This window comes from Rhipicephalus sanguineus, chromosome 7 (assembly GCF_013339695.2).
Source record: "Rhipicephalus sanguineus isolate Rsan-2018 chromosome 7, BIME_Rsan_1.4, whole genome shotgun sequence".
Taxonomy (NCBI): Eukaryota; Metazoa; Arthropoda; class Arachnida; order Ixodida; family Ixodidae; genus Rhipicephalus; species Rhipicephalus sanguineus.
Genome location: NC_051182.1, coordinates 61968942 through 61983839, shown reverse-complemented (window position 1 = coordinate 61983839; position 14898 = coordinate 61968942). Strand labels below are relative to the sequence as shown.

General features: G+C 45.1%; 1 protein-coding gene across 1 annotated transcript in view; it reads left to right on the top strand.

Annotated features, from left to right (window-relative positions):
* The window catches only part of LOC119398718 (glucose dehydrogenase [FAD, quinone]-like), a 30120-nt gene extending 19445 nt beyond the window's left edge, over positions 1-10675 (top strand). Inside the window, exons 3-4 of the mRNA XM_037665540.2 lie at positions 9200-9386; positions 10665-10675. Coding sequence (XP_037521468.1) covers positions 9200-9386; positions 10665-10675 — 198 coding nt within the window. The remainder of the gene's footprint in view (positions 1-9199; positions 9387-10664) is intronic.
* The last annotated feature ends 4223 nt before the right edge of the window (positions 10676-14898 follow it).

Here is a 14898-nt window from a genome sequence, read left to right as displayed (position 1 = left end):
GAGGGGACAAAGGACATCCCTGTCTCAGCCCCTTGCTAATTTCAACGCTGTCCTTGCTACTTATTCCTTCCCATTCTATACAAACTGTATTTTCTCGGTATATTTCCCTCAAAAGCTGTATACAGTCGTCGCCTATGCCCACTTCTTTCAATATATCCCACACAATTTCCTGATTAAAGTTGTCATACGCCCCGGTGATATCTAGATAAGCTACGTATAAGGGCCTGTTTTCTATTTTCGATATTTCTATACACTGGGTAAGAACAGATTATCGTCTAACCGCCTGTCGACTCGAAATCCATTCTGAAGTTCTCCCAAAATATTATTGTGTTCTACCCACGCTTCTATTTTTAATTTTACTGCCCGCATCGCCAACCTGTATAGCACCGATGTAATGGTTAGCGGACTATACGAGCGAATGTTATCCTTTTCTCCCCTGCCTTTAGAGATTAAGTTCATCCTACTTTTTCTCCAACTCTCTGGTATTTCCCTCTACTGTAAGCACTTTTCTACGGCTTTCAGCAGTGCTTCTTTAGTGTTATGTCCGAGTTGGTTAATGAGGCTGACCGGAACCCCATTTAAGCCCGGAGTAGTGCGCTTAGGAATTTTTCCTTCGGCCTTCTTCCAATTGAAATTCTGTGGTACTACATCTTCGTCGGTTGCACTCCTTTGCGTACTTTTACTCACCGGGGGAATCCCCTGGCGACCTTTTTAAACGAATCGGCTGTTATCTTTCGGATGTAACCTAGCGCTTCATACCCTTCCAAATGATTTCATCCTTCATCTACCATATGTTATTGCATTGTGACAGACTTCCTACCCAGCGCTTTTAGGTTGCTCCAAAATATCCTAGGCGCGGCCTTCCTCTTTTCGCGAATCTGTCATCCAGCGTTCACTTTCACCGTTAATTTTTGCCTCGACTAATTTCTGCACAATGGATTTTTGCTCTAAATATATTACCCATATTTGGTTGACTTCGTCCTGTGGCCGCTTCTCCTTTTTTGCCTGCCTGTGCTCCCGTGATGCCTCACGTCGCTTCTCGATTGCCTCCCGGATTTCTTTGTTCCACCAACTTTTCGGCTTTCTCTTTCCTTTCCAACAAGTAGTTTTCTTCTCTTTTTCCGTTTCTTTCGTGATTACATGTAGCAGCTCACTATACTTCCAGTCTTTGCCTGGTAGTTCGTCTACTATTTCCTCGACTCTTGCGGCTATATTTGTTATTTGTTTGTCATTTAGATACAAGCTGCCAAACTTTGATTCTATGTTCTTATTTTCAGTTTTATATCCCATTTGTAATATTATGCTTTTATGATCACTACCCAAGCTGTTAATGCCTTCCTCGTCTATTCTCATCTCTCTAAGTTTGTCATATATTCCTTCTCTCATGAGACAACAATCAATGCTCGATTGCCTGTTTCCGACTTCCCACGTGATCTGCCCCTCACACTTAGGCCCCACGTTAACTATCTCAAGACTATGTTGCTCGCAGAGATCTAGCAATAACTTGCCATTGGTGTCTGAATATCCGTCAAGGTCATGAATGTGAGCGTTCGTGTCCCCTAGAAGGATTATTTCGGCATTATGACCAAATTCTTTAATATCGGTGCTTATGCATTTCACTTTCACTATCTCCAGATTCTTTTCTCTGCAGTTATTCCCCGTCCACAAGTAAGCTACACCTAGCCACATTTTTTTTCCACTTACTGTGCCCGAAACCCATATGTGCTCTGAAAACGTTTGTTTCACTCTATCCCATTTTGTTCTGCTATGAATTAGCATTCCAACACCCCCACCTCTCCTTTCTGATGTGATCCTGTTACATCCTTCCCAAATATAATTGTCTATATGTGGTGGCTCTTCCAAGTCTCTAAGGTGTGTTTCTGTAACCGCATAAACACCTATCTGTTCCTTGTTTAACTGTCCCTCAATCTCTAACCATTTTGCCTTTTTTCTGCCACCCTGCATGTTTATGTAACAAATTGCAACACGCGCCTTCTCCCTTCTTTTGCCTTTTCTCTGGTTTTTCGCTATACTGCCTGTCAGAGTCCCCCTGGTTGTTTTCCTCATTACAAGCTACCCCGGCACCGAAGGGCCCGCGTGCCCCCCCAAAAAGCTACTGCGCGTCCTGGAAGTCGCCAACCCACCTCATGACTAAGCCTCCTATCGAAGTATATTCCGTCTCTTCGAAAACCACCCCACCTGTGCACCTCTCTGTTTATTTCAACTACCTCGATGCCTTTCTCTCGACTCATCTGCCATATCTCTTTGTTTGCGTCAACAACCGCTCTTTGCAGGTTGCCGTCACGCACCGGTACCTCCGGTATTGTGCATACCACTATCTGCACCTGAGGGGCAATGGCGCGCATCTCATCGACCCCTTTCGCCAATGCGGTCGCTAGTTCGGCTGATTCTTCATTCAAGACGTTGTTTAGACCTCCCGCGACTATCACGAGGTTACGTCCATTAGCCTTACTTGCGAGTTTTGCGCTAGCTTGTCTGATCACTGATCCCAGCCCATGTCCCGGGAACTTCCCTATTAAAACTCGTTTGTCGCCTCTCACCCTTTCCTTGACTGCTTCTGCGCATCTAACTAAATTCGAGTCCCCGGCGATCATCACGTGCTCCGCCTTTTCTGTTGGACTGTCCCGCACCTGGCCACTGCCTAGGTTAATAGCACGTGCCACTGCTGTTTTGTCCCTTCCCCTTCCCAAAACTACTTCTCGGAAGCTGGGTCCTGTGACCCTTGCGCCTGTCTTTTCCAAACATGTTTCCCCCTTTGCGTCTACCACTGTGGGGGTCGATGCCCCGCTGTTCCCGCTGTCGCTTGCTTCCTTGTTCATCATGACTACCTTTGCTAACCCCTCCTCGGCTGACTTAAGCCTTCCCCCCATAGCCATCGTTTTTTGCCGCTCTGTCGCCAACGCATTCTCCAGCTCGGCGATTCTTACCATGAGCTCATTCTGGGCAGCCATCATTATTTCCATTTTCGCCTCTAACTCGCATTGCTTACACTTGGCGTCAGCTCCCTCTGTCTTCTCATCCGTACAAACCTCTATTTTCCATCCCATTCCGCACCCTGAACACTTTACGGTCTTTTTGACCATGGCTAGATCGTTCACACGGCGGATTAGATACACTTAAAGCCAAATGGTATCACAAAACTCCGCAAGTATGCTACACTTCAAAGCACATGTGTACCTTTCAGCCACGTGGTGGCCGAACAAACAAATAATAAAAAAGGCCCAGGCGACTGTCACACAGGAAACAGTACAAAGTTGTAAGCCCTATTAAGCTTCAATCTAACGGCTTATGTACTCATATAACTAAAAAAGCAAGCTCGAACCATGCAAAAAAACAAACATATCTGACGCTGTCATTCCGGAGGCCACGAAAAATACGTCCGTCCTCTAGCAGCTATAGCCGGGGACTCAAAATGTATAGCGCCATCTGTCGACGAGCCCAAAAGCTCAATCGGCCATGCTTTGTTGGCCGTGAAAACGAAACCACTCGCATACCGCAGTCTTTCATATGCTAGCTACTGGTTTTTCATCTTCGTTATGCGATGACTTCCAATGCTTCGTGCGCTGTTCTGCCAACTAGAGAGCTCTGACAGTGCCCGGAATAATGTAACACTAATTTCAATCGAATTTGTCAGTTTCGGGAACAAAGAAAAGGAAAGTACCGACGCGAAGTTGTTTCGTCAACGAGATGGGCACTGTGCTTTGGTTCGGAAATTAGAGGCGCGAGCAGAAGCGCTCTTCAACTTCAGTTCTTATTTATCCGTGCAGTTTAGGTGCTCGCCTGCAACATAAGCTAGGCTTGGTGAACAATACGGCCAACGCCGCACACGCACTAGAAAGCGTGATTGATCAACATTAGCTTGTCGGTGTTGCAGATCTACGAAAGCAATGATTTGCGTATATAAATGTATGTAAGAAGTGCCACAGACGCTGCTGCGTGCGTCTGCGGAAAGTCAATGCCGCCACGCGAGGCTCGATCGGCGCAAAGATCCCAAGAGGCCTTTCTTGGCAAGCGTCGCAAGGCAGTGTGCGCCGAAGCCGAAGCGCCGGAGCTAAGAGTTACGGAGGCGTACAATAGATGGAGGAGTTTGTTCTGCATATCTTCAGGTAGATCATTGCACTCGTCATTCCGCTGAACGTGGCCCCTCGTTTGCACGGTAATGCAACGCCGCTGTGGGATGCTAAAGCAAAGAGCGCAGTATTTTGAAAAGATATGTCAACGAACGCACACTTACAGCGTTCAAGAAAACAAGAACAATAATAAATCTATAGAATACAACCACAAGGCATTATAAACTAGAGCACTGCACGGGCCGATTTTTTCCGGCCCGGGCCCGACCCGGCCCGAAAATGCCCCGCTCCGGCCCGCCCGAGCCCGGCCCGGTGTTCTTAAATGTGGCCCGTACCAGGCCCGGGCCCGAAAGGTATGGGCCCGGGCCGGCCCGGCCCGTTTCAGCTAGTTATGCATAAAGGAGGCACTGTCCAACCTTCGGTCATTGTGAAGATACCTGCCGCGCACAAGATATTTTCTAGAAATTGTTTTAGGAACTTCTTTCAGCGTCACGACTTTCACTGGTACTGTGTATAGATTCGGTTAAAGGGACACTAAACAGCAAAACGATTTTTCTCGCATTAGTAAAGTGGTCTTCCACGATACTAAAAACACCACGCTTGCTGCAAGAAGACGCTTAATAAGCGAGAAAACGCGCAAAAAGAAAATACAGGTGGCGACGCGACCTTGGAATTCCCGCACCATTTGCCGTGACGTCACATATTTTTGACGGCGCCTGCTTGGGCGTACGTAGCTCCTAATCGGTTAAATCGAAGTACATTGTCCTCTGAGGGGCCCAGAGACTTGACATAACGAGTTTGTGGAAATTTCGTCGAGCCAGTGGCGCCAAAATACGTTAAATGCTCTTGGAAATCCTTTACGTCTCGAATTACAAAGTTCGGCGCGAAATTTAAAAATGAAACTTTGAACTTGGTTTGCTCCTCTAATAATAAACCTATGGTGGTGAAATAAACTACACAAGTGTTCTCCGAGCACACTTTATCAATCTAAACCAATTCATTGTTTCTCTTTAGTCTCCCTTTAACCCTTTCAGTCCCAAATTATTTTAAATGTAAGCACCCGGTTTTTAAATTTTGAGATGTGCATGGTCATGGTAGTCCAAAAAAATGGAAAAAAATCTTTGCTCACACTTTTGAATGAAGAGTAATTAATGTCCAAATAATTTTTTAATATTATTATTTAATATTATTTCCATTATTTTTACTCGATTTATTACTTAAACAGTTATTTAGGTGGGATAGCATAATGCCCAATAGTCAACATTTCAATTTTCGGCACAAAACTAAAATAAATGCCCTATCTCTGCATGCTGAAAAAAAGCTGTCTCAGCGAAATGCATGAACAGCATAACCGCTTCTGTAATTTCTTTGTTCACACGTGACCTCGCTTTGTTGTATCTACCAGGTTGGCACCATATGTAAAGCAGATGCTAAATATGAGCTCTTAAAGAAGAACCAACGCTTTATCTTTACCAGGTGCTTGCTGAGTGACCTTAAAAATTGATGATTCCAATTGGAGTAACTGGGCCTGAAAGGGTTAATTACGCCCGTAACACTCGTGCGAAAGAATTGCAGGGCAATGTAAAATATAATTGGAGTCATAGCTGGCTATTTCATGTACGCACGCAGTGCTAACCACGCAATCTTACATCTGCGATGACGTTCGGGAGAATGGAGTGAGTATACGTGACTGTGGGAGCTATGTGCGGTAATTCTAGCATATGCCATGTCTGATGTCAACGTAGATGGCGTCCGCGCGCGTTGGTGTCGTTGGGGCGTTCGTACCCGCATGTGTTTAACTGAGTATTTAAGGATGCGTTACGTTTGTAAAACACGCGGTCAGTAACCGCTCACGGCGTGTCCCTGACTGCCAGAGGATGGGCTTCGTTGTCGGAATATGCCGGGAGCTTATTCTGAAAGCAAATTTTGAAGCGATTTCTCAGACAGAAGTGGTTTCATTCGTGCATAGCCAGTGCCTAAGCGAAACGAGTTCCCCTCCATCTTTTACGTGCAAAATTGTTTTCATTGCGAAGTTATTTAAAACGAAACACTCGTGTCAGACTTGTGCATAGTAACGGAGTATTGAATAAAGGGTGGTTTAAATAAAATAAATCAGTCTGTGTGTGTTTGTGTGTGTGTTGGTTATTCCCAGAATCCCGGATCGCTTCTCTAGCCTCATCACTCCAGTTGTGAGCCACACTCGGGGAAACGAGTGTCGCTATGGTCTGGCGCCTCACCACTAATGGGAAAATCAACAACGGCGTTCGCGCTGTGATAAGAGTCGCTCCGCATCTTGCCCTTAAACTGCACGAAAAACAGCTCCTGAGATATAATGACTCACAAGTCGCGTTGACCAGTCTACGGAGTCACGAAGGAGGAAACAGGCGCGGCGGGCATGCGAACGTAGCTGCATACTCGAAATGTTTACCTACGTACAAACGCGCACATCTTATATACACTAATCTAGGCAGTTTACCGTTGCTTTCCTTACACGGTACCCATGAACGACTTTCACTCACTATAATGGTGGAAACTTATATTAGGCGTTTCTTGAAATTACGTGTAGCATACCGATGGAGCAAAATTGTAGACGTCTTGTACTGTGCAATTTCTGTGCACGCCAATGCACTCCAGGTGGTTTAAATTACCCGGAGCCCTCAACGACGGCGTCTCATATAGCCTGGGTCGCTTCGGGAAGTTAAACCCCACAGAAGAACAAAAATAAAGCCAAACAACGTACACACGCAATTATACAGATACGTATGAGACCCGGGCCTAATACGGGCCTGGCTCAGGCCCGAGCCCGACCCGAGCGCGGCCCGGGCCCGATCCAACAATCCCTTACTCGGCCCGGCCCGCGGGCCGGGCCGGGCCCGGGCCCGTGCAGTGCTCTATTATAAACAAGTGTGCAGTAAGAGAACATTACTCGAGCCGCTCTGTTTTTCTACATTTAAAAAGCGTGATCTGTATTTTTGTTTGGTTTGTGGCACAGCACTCATGCGCATGTCTGTGTCTTGCTCATTTCGAAAAAACTGTAACACGCTATTGCGAAGGGTGTAGAGATACCTGTGGCTAAAGAAATGAGCCAATGAAAGCGTCACAGCATTGCTCAGGTCGCGAAGCAACGACGTGTTGCCGATAACTGACTATTGTTTATGACGCGGGCGTATATTCGCAGTCTGGAATGCAGTGGAGCTGTATTGTAGTGCAAGGTTATCTTAGAACTTTGACAGGCAGTAGACCTCTCTGCAACGAACACTTTTTTTTTAATGCCACTAGAGATAAGCAGTTAGACTTTGCGAAGCGGTGCACCTCTTGCAGCTGCCGTCCGGATGAGTTTTTAAGGGCGCAGAACTCCGATATTGTGTGCTGGCCAATTTGTGGCGGCACAGTGCGCTCCGCTGACCGTTCAGCGCTGGATGACGAAGGATACGACCGCATTTTCTTGATTCGAAAGCCCCGCCAACGACTGCGGCTCAGCTGCTCCGTGTCCTCTCCCTGTGGAGACGCTAGCAGACAATTACGCGACTGCGCGCAACAAAAAATGTCGGACGCACCCAGTGTTGCCGGAGCACCAAGCATTATGAATATCCCCTATAGCGATAACACCGAATCGAATACTAATATAAATGGAATAGTTTTCGAACAGCAACGCCACCAATTTCCATGCAGACCTAGAAGGGTTATGTAGCTCTTCAAGAAAGCCCAAGAATTCGATGACATTTTATTTGAAGTAAATATTTACAAGCTTTATCAAATGAGGGTTACAATTACTTTTAATCGACAAAAGGTACCACAATTATGTAAACTGACGCAAGCTCGTGTGAGCGCCCGCATGTTTCATCGCTGAGCGGCCTGGCTAATCACTAGCGCCACCTTCAGTGCCGTTTCGACACCTGAAGGCCAGGCCCAAGCGAGGGCCACGCGCTTCTCTCGCTGCCGCCTCCAGCGTGGGCGGTCACGTCTCGCCGCGTTCCACGATGTTCTAATAAACGCCTTATTCTTCTGTTCCTTGCGCTTCAGCCCTCATGTGCAGTCCTCACTCGTATAAAACAGTAACTTGAGCCTTATTAATAAGCACTAACAGACAATAATGCCAAGGAAAGTATAGGGGATGTTCTTAGTAGTAAACGTAATGTAAATGTGAAGAAAGAAAAGTGGACGAAAAGATAACTTGCCGCGGGCAGGGACCGAACCTGCGACCTTCTAATAACGTGTCCGATGCTCTACCAACTGAGCTACCGCGGCGGCAATCCGTTTTCGAATATTCGCACACCTCTACCTTAAAAGCTTAGTGCAGAGTGTTATACTTGGAGGACTGCTGATGTGGAACATATAGAAATATAGCAGGTTAATGATTTTTATGCGTTATTATTTTTCATGATGGTTAATGACGGTAATTACCTGCATTAGTTGTAGCAGGTTCAGATGATTCGAGCGTCAAGCCTTGTGTTCAGTTCAGGTCGCATTTAGGTCAGGGCGGAAGAGCGTTGCATTTAGTTCAAATTAAAAAAATGCTTGTGGTGAAATAGAATCTGTTCCTTATTACACATACAACTGGACGATTAACATACGCCTCAATCGCGGAGTCGTAATTAGCGACTTGGTATGTTTTATGAAACAAATTATCAGTTACTTCACTGGTGTAAAATGTATAAAATATTTTCACATTCCAAGCCTCTCGAATTTGAGATTTAGGCTGATAGCATACAGATGTTGTAATTTGGTTGAACAATCGTTACTTCGTTTCGCACCAAGATTACGTGTGCCAGTACAAGTAGCTATGTTGTTGACACGAAGCGGGTGGGCCTGCAAAAATAAACAGTGAGTCTTTCGTTGAAAAATTGACTTCATCAATGCTCATGTGTTGTCTTGTGAGGAGTTTGTGTTTGAATGTTTTTACCTAGCTGGAGTTTTTCTAAAGCAATTGCGACCCGCCTTCTGACAATTCAGCTGTAAGGAGCCCTTGTGTACAGTAGTACATTTATTTTTTCGATAGACAGCGTTGAAGTTTCAGACACTAAAATCATTTGTACGAATTTCAAATTGCATTGTAATTTGTACCCCGAGAAAACGCCTCGCTGTATATGTCTACTCTGTATTTCCAGAGGTGTCCGTGGGCACGCGGAAAAGCCTTGGGAGGTTCGAGCGCCATAAACTTCATGTTTTATGTTCGCGGGAACCGGCGCGACTACGACATTTGGAGGGACGAGTTCGGAGCGCACGGTTGGTCCTACGACGACGTGTTGCCGCACTTCAAGAACATTGAAACATCGAGAGTTCCTGGCCATGAAGGTGAGTTTCATTGTGCGCTGATTATCACGATACATATTAGCCGCAATAAATGACAAAAAAAGGCAAGGCATACAAGCATAAGCGCTACTTACAGACCGATCAGCCCTATATTCTGTCACACCGGAGTTGTGCGTTGAATCGCTGCTCGACCTTGAGTACCATTCACTACCTCGATGGCCATAGATTACAACAGCAACCGCATACTGCCAGAAGAATGCTGAAGCTGCTGCAGGTCCATTGCAATTTGCACATGCGAACACACTCGTTGGTTTCAGTAGAATGTCGCGCGAATGGGTGCCAAAACATACGGCGCTGATAGAGTGAAACGCGACGATTGGCGTGTATGGTGGCCGGCACTTTTCACACCACAGGCGATGAAATGGTAAGCAATCACTGTCACCACTGGGAAACAAGGCTCTCATTCCGAATACCATAATGAGACCGATCGCGAACCACCAGTGCTCACCTGCGCCTAATCAAAAGCAGTCACCACGGTGGCCAATTATTGCGTTTCATTTGCTGAGGACTTCCTTTTCATGTCTTGCCATAAATGGTTTCTTAGTTGGTAAACAAATACAGGTAATGCAAGTCCTTGGGGAAGCCTTCGTCACTGCATACTTAGCAGTTCTCACCGCTTAGCCTGCAGAGTTGGCTGTCGAATACATTTCACAGGTACGATGCGCAGTAACCTTGCACTTCCGACTTGAGTTGGTTAAGTTGAACATGAGTGGTGACTTACAAATTTTCAAAAAGATTTCCGAGAAATCCTCAGGCCAACATGTCGACAGTGTTATTAAATTGGTATAGGCTGTTATTTTGTTCTCATCAAATCAGAAAATTATCTACGACCAATTTCAGCCTTAAATGCACATGTTCTGCGTAAGAGGAAAGAGCCAAAAGAAAAATGCGAAGGCAGTTAGACAAACGAGAGTAAGCGTAGGCACAAATCCATGCTAATTATCCGTGTATGGGCTTTTGCCGCAACCAGTGCTGGGCAGCACCGAAGATACATGTATGTTCGATACTATCTTAGATACTCTTTGGGTATCTTGTATCTGTATCGCCATACGTCTCGCAAAACGAGTATCTGAATTTGTATTTCCGATAGATTCAACAATGTATCGTGTATCTTAAGATACAAGGTAATGCTATACAAACACCACCGTGCAAAACAATAAAGCGTCGACCTGAATTCCGGTTCTGAACCAGCTACTGCTGCCACTAAGCCACCTCAATAAACTATAACGACAGGGACATTCTTTTATATTTCCACCACAGTGCTCCAGTGAGCACAGGCGATGAGGGGCACGCGGCCCTATTGGTAGAGCAGAGTCATGTGATGGCGCTCGAGCAATCTCGACAAAAAAAAGCACGCGAACTTCTACGCGCCGCCTACCTTTTGTTTTCTCGATGTTTTCTTTCTTTTTAGTTGTGTTGGTGCCATGACGCTTGTTCATGGCCACTGTACTGTGCTTTGTACTCCAATGCATGCGGCGTCTTTCGCACAAGTTCTGATGCCGCTATACCGTTGTTATCGAAGTATGTCTTGCGTGGTGCTTCATTACAAATTCTTAAGACTGCAAGAACGGCGCTGCCTTGAGTTTCGCAGTTTTCACACATAGGCGATTCGAAATATCTTGTGGATGTAAGCTTCGCGTACACACGGTGTTTCTGACTTGCATGCAAATGAGATTATAACAACAGTTGCGCTATCTGTACCGATGCTAGATACAATAGAACAAGCAATGACGTAACAGAAAACATTTTGACGTACTCTATCTTTGTTCTTCATGCTGAATTATTTAAGAAGTTATTTTAATGACAATTTGATTGTGAACACAAGCGATATCTTTGCTGTCCTCCGCTTGCACACCGTACGTTTCCTAGTAATGTGCATAGTTTTTGCCCGTCTTTATTGAATTATGCCTTTTGTAACCTGCTGCTTGAATATGTTTTCAGCTTTATTCTTATTTTTTAACTGTCTCCGTTATTGCTACTATTTACATAGCTCCATTTCATGTGAGTTCATTTTTATGTCATGGCGATGTTAAGGCCAAAGGTGTTGAATAATCTGAGCGTGCCTTGAGTGTACAGTAACGAAAATTGTGCTTACGATTTAGCATAACAGCTAAATTGAGTTCGCGTGATATTATTGGAAATTATAAGAAAAATCTTAAAGATGTTAGGACGGGGATTGCAGAAGCATAATACCAAGTACTTCTTAATCTCATCTACCCACCTAATTTTCTGTCTCCCCCTCACGCGTTTGCCATCTCTTTCAATCCAGTCAGTTACCCTTACTGACCACCGGTTATCCTGCCGACGTGCTACGTGCCCGGCCCATACCCATACCAGATTAAGAAGTTTCTAGGTATAACGTGGCAGCAGAAAGCACAGGACCAGGTTGATTGGCGGAACATGGGAGAGGCCTTTGCCCTGCAGTGGGCGTTGACAGGCTGATGATATATATGATAAAATACCAAGTACTCCGTTTTTCTCATTCGCGCCTCTACAAGCCGTTTTATGCTATTTTCCATTGGCACTGACTTCTCTATTGTCTGACCCTAACATACGAGTTGACAGTACATGATGCTCTATTGCCATAGCTGTTAGGGGTGCCGCCTGTATCGTGTTTATACAGGATGTATCAAGTAAGTGGGACCAAATATATACAAAAGACTGGTTAACCTCAATTGCATAAATATATCGAAATGAGTTGGTGTCATGTGGCCCTCCTTAGGGTATATTTGTATCGCGCTTATTGTGTTAATTAACTAAGACGAATTATGCAACGTTTGTTTCAGGGCAAAGTGCGTTTAATTACGTTCTAGAGGGCATTCCGAAACGACGGATAACATTTTTGATGGAAACGTATATGCTGAGTCGTGATTTTTTCCAGCGTTTACTGAAAACCCGAGAAATAGAACCACGCTACTACCCTCGTGCGCTAACTTACTGCAGCGCTCTCAAACGTGCTTCCAGCGAAACAACCGGTGCGTGGACCATGGCGAAATGAGCGGCCGCTCATCTAGGCATCGGCTCCTTAGTGTGTCAACATCCCTGACGGCCGCACACGGCCAGGAAACGCCACTGTCCCTGAGAAGCGATAGGCCGACGATCCGCGCGCCAGTTGTTTCAGCACGTTTAAGAACGCCACAGTACTAATATAATACGCTTGCCGACAAGGTACGGCTGCACAGTGGTATTTGCGTCATCATGCGAAGGCTTCTTAATGACGTGGTTAAAAGTAAATGGCGACCCACTAGCTGGCCGCCAAGTGGAGTAGCGACGCCCGTCAGTTAAAAAAGTGCCAAGCAAAAACCACTAACAGCGCAACAATTAAAGAGCTGTAATGTTAAGTAGCCAAAGAAATCCAAATAAGTCGTTTCGGAATGATACTATGTACCCTGAGCAAGAAAGAGAAAAATCTTGCGGTACAAAGAGGTATTTCGTTAAAATGAAACAAAGTTAGTCACAGTTAAGAAATTTTAACTAAACGCTTTTGTACATAAGCCTTTGCTGCTTCATTAGATATTCTATAACAGCTAATTTGCAGATGTATCCAAGTATCTTCAGATACATTTGGGAAGTTTCGTATCTGATATAATAATTCCAAAATTATCTTTTATCTATATCTCACATACTTCTCGCCCGAGTGTTCTGTATCATATAGCGATACAATTTCAAAGTATCTTTGCCCAGCTCTGGCCGCATTATATACAAGAAATGCCGTGTTTTCCTCGTAAGAACATTTTATTTACATTTTTCGTGGTATACTTTTATGAACTATTCTATCACATCCGCGAGGTAGTGAAGATGTCTGACTTTCTTACGAGCCCTTAAAAGTCACCTTTTTTCCTTCTTGCCCTCTTGCGTTTACAGAGGAGTCTGACTGCATTGCTACTACGGCATACGGATCAGTCAGAATAAGTGGTACAGGGCGTGCGCTAGTTAGGTATACTGAGACGACAACGTCCACTGCGTGGATCGACCTATGAAACCATCGTTGGCCATGTCACTCGGTCAACACGCTGCTCCACGAGAGTGACGTGCTCGTCACGGCACCACAGAAAGAGAAGACGATGTTGAGCATCGTGTAGGACGACCACGCATCGTCGTACCCGTTCTTCAAGATTTAGCACTGCGTGCATCGTAATATCAATCCCCTCAGTTTGTCCAGCGTGTTCACCGTAGCGTCAAGTCAGTGACGCCACGGTGAACACGCTGGGCAAGTCAGTGAGTTGATCGAATGGGCGCGAGAGTTTGCCACGTACTGCATACGGCTGCAAAAGTCATACGTCCGCATTTTACGTCATATGTAAAAGTCGCCTTTCGGTACAAATCCAGCATAGGCCCCGTGACCAAGGCGCGGCTGAAAGAGCGGGATTTCGTCGGGAAGGCTGTCTGTCGATCATCACATCGCATTCATCAAAGGCTGGGTGCACTCTAGTACTCGCGCCGACAGAATTCGATTTGCGGGAATGTCGAAAAGAGAGAGAAAAGAGAAAATTTAAGGAACAGAGAATATTGAAGAAGAGCTACAGGACTGTGGTGATCACTTGTCTCAACGAAGAGTCTAAAATTCGTACCTTTTCACAAAAAGTCCCTGGCGTGTCGCGAGACATAAATGCCGTGTGCCTGAAGAGTACCACAAAGAGCATGACAACGGGATGATCTCACTCCCCTGGTAAATGTAAACGTGAAGCGTCCCTTCAGTTTATTTGCTTCCATAAGAAAGGCAGCACCACGTATCCTCCTAAGCAGATTATACGTTCCACTATATCGAGGATGACAATACCCTGTAGGCTGTATACAATGGTGCTTCCGTGAACCCACATGTACTGATCTGTTATGGACCTTGTGGCATATTTTGGAGAGATCCAGAGAAGATACCATTCACTCACGTGTTATACAGATGTAAAAGTACCTTTTCATCTGACTTTTTTTGGTGAACAAACTCGAATCATTTCATAAAAAATCACCGCATGCAAGATATCTTCATTCGCCCATGGTGCACGAATGATTCATGATGAACGGAACTTTCCGTATTAGTTGGTTTAAGGCTTTCATCATGACGTGTGCTATAAAAACAAAGACTCTCCACAATTACAGCGCAGCACATCTGCATTTCTGGTCTCCAAAAATCAGTTCTAAAACCCGATGGAGGTAATGCCTATAGAAGCTCACAATAGCGAAAATTCACCGCTGTATTCGCACCTCTCATTCCATTCTGTGCCCTTCGACCTGGTGTTATCCATAACGCAGAACTGTCTTGCATGATATCTTCTAATACAAGCTCGAAATATACGATAAGAAACAATAACCTCGATGAAATAACCTCGCGGTTATAAGACTTAAGACTCCGCCAGATGGATAAAGATGCGCTCTTCTTAAAAACTGCTGTGTAGAAATCTTCGGACATTCCAAATACCAATAAACGTATGGCTAGCGGATGATTGAAAATTCGCCTCTAATATAAAAATGCACCGTTTGTGTTATTTCTAACGCAGAG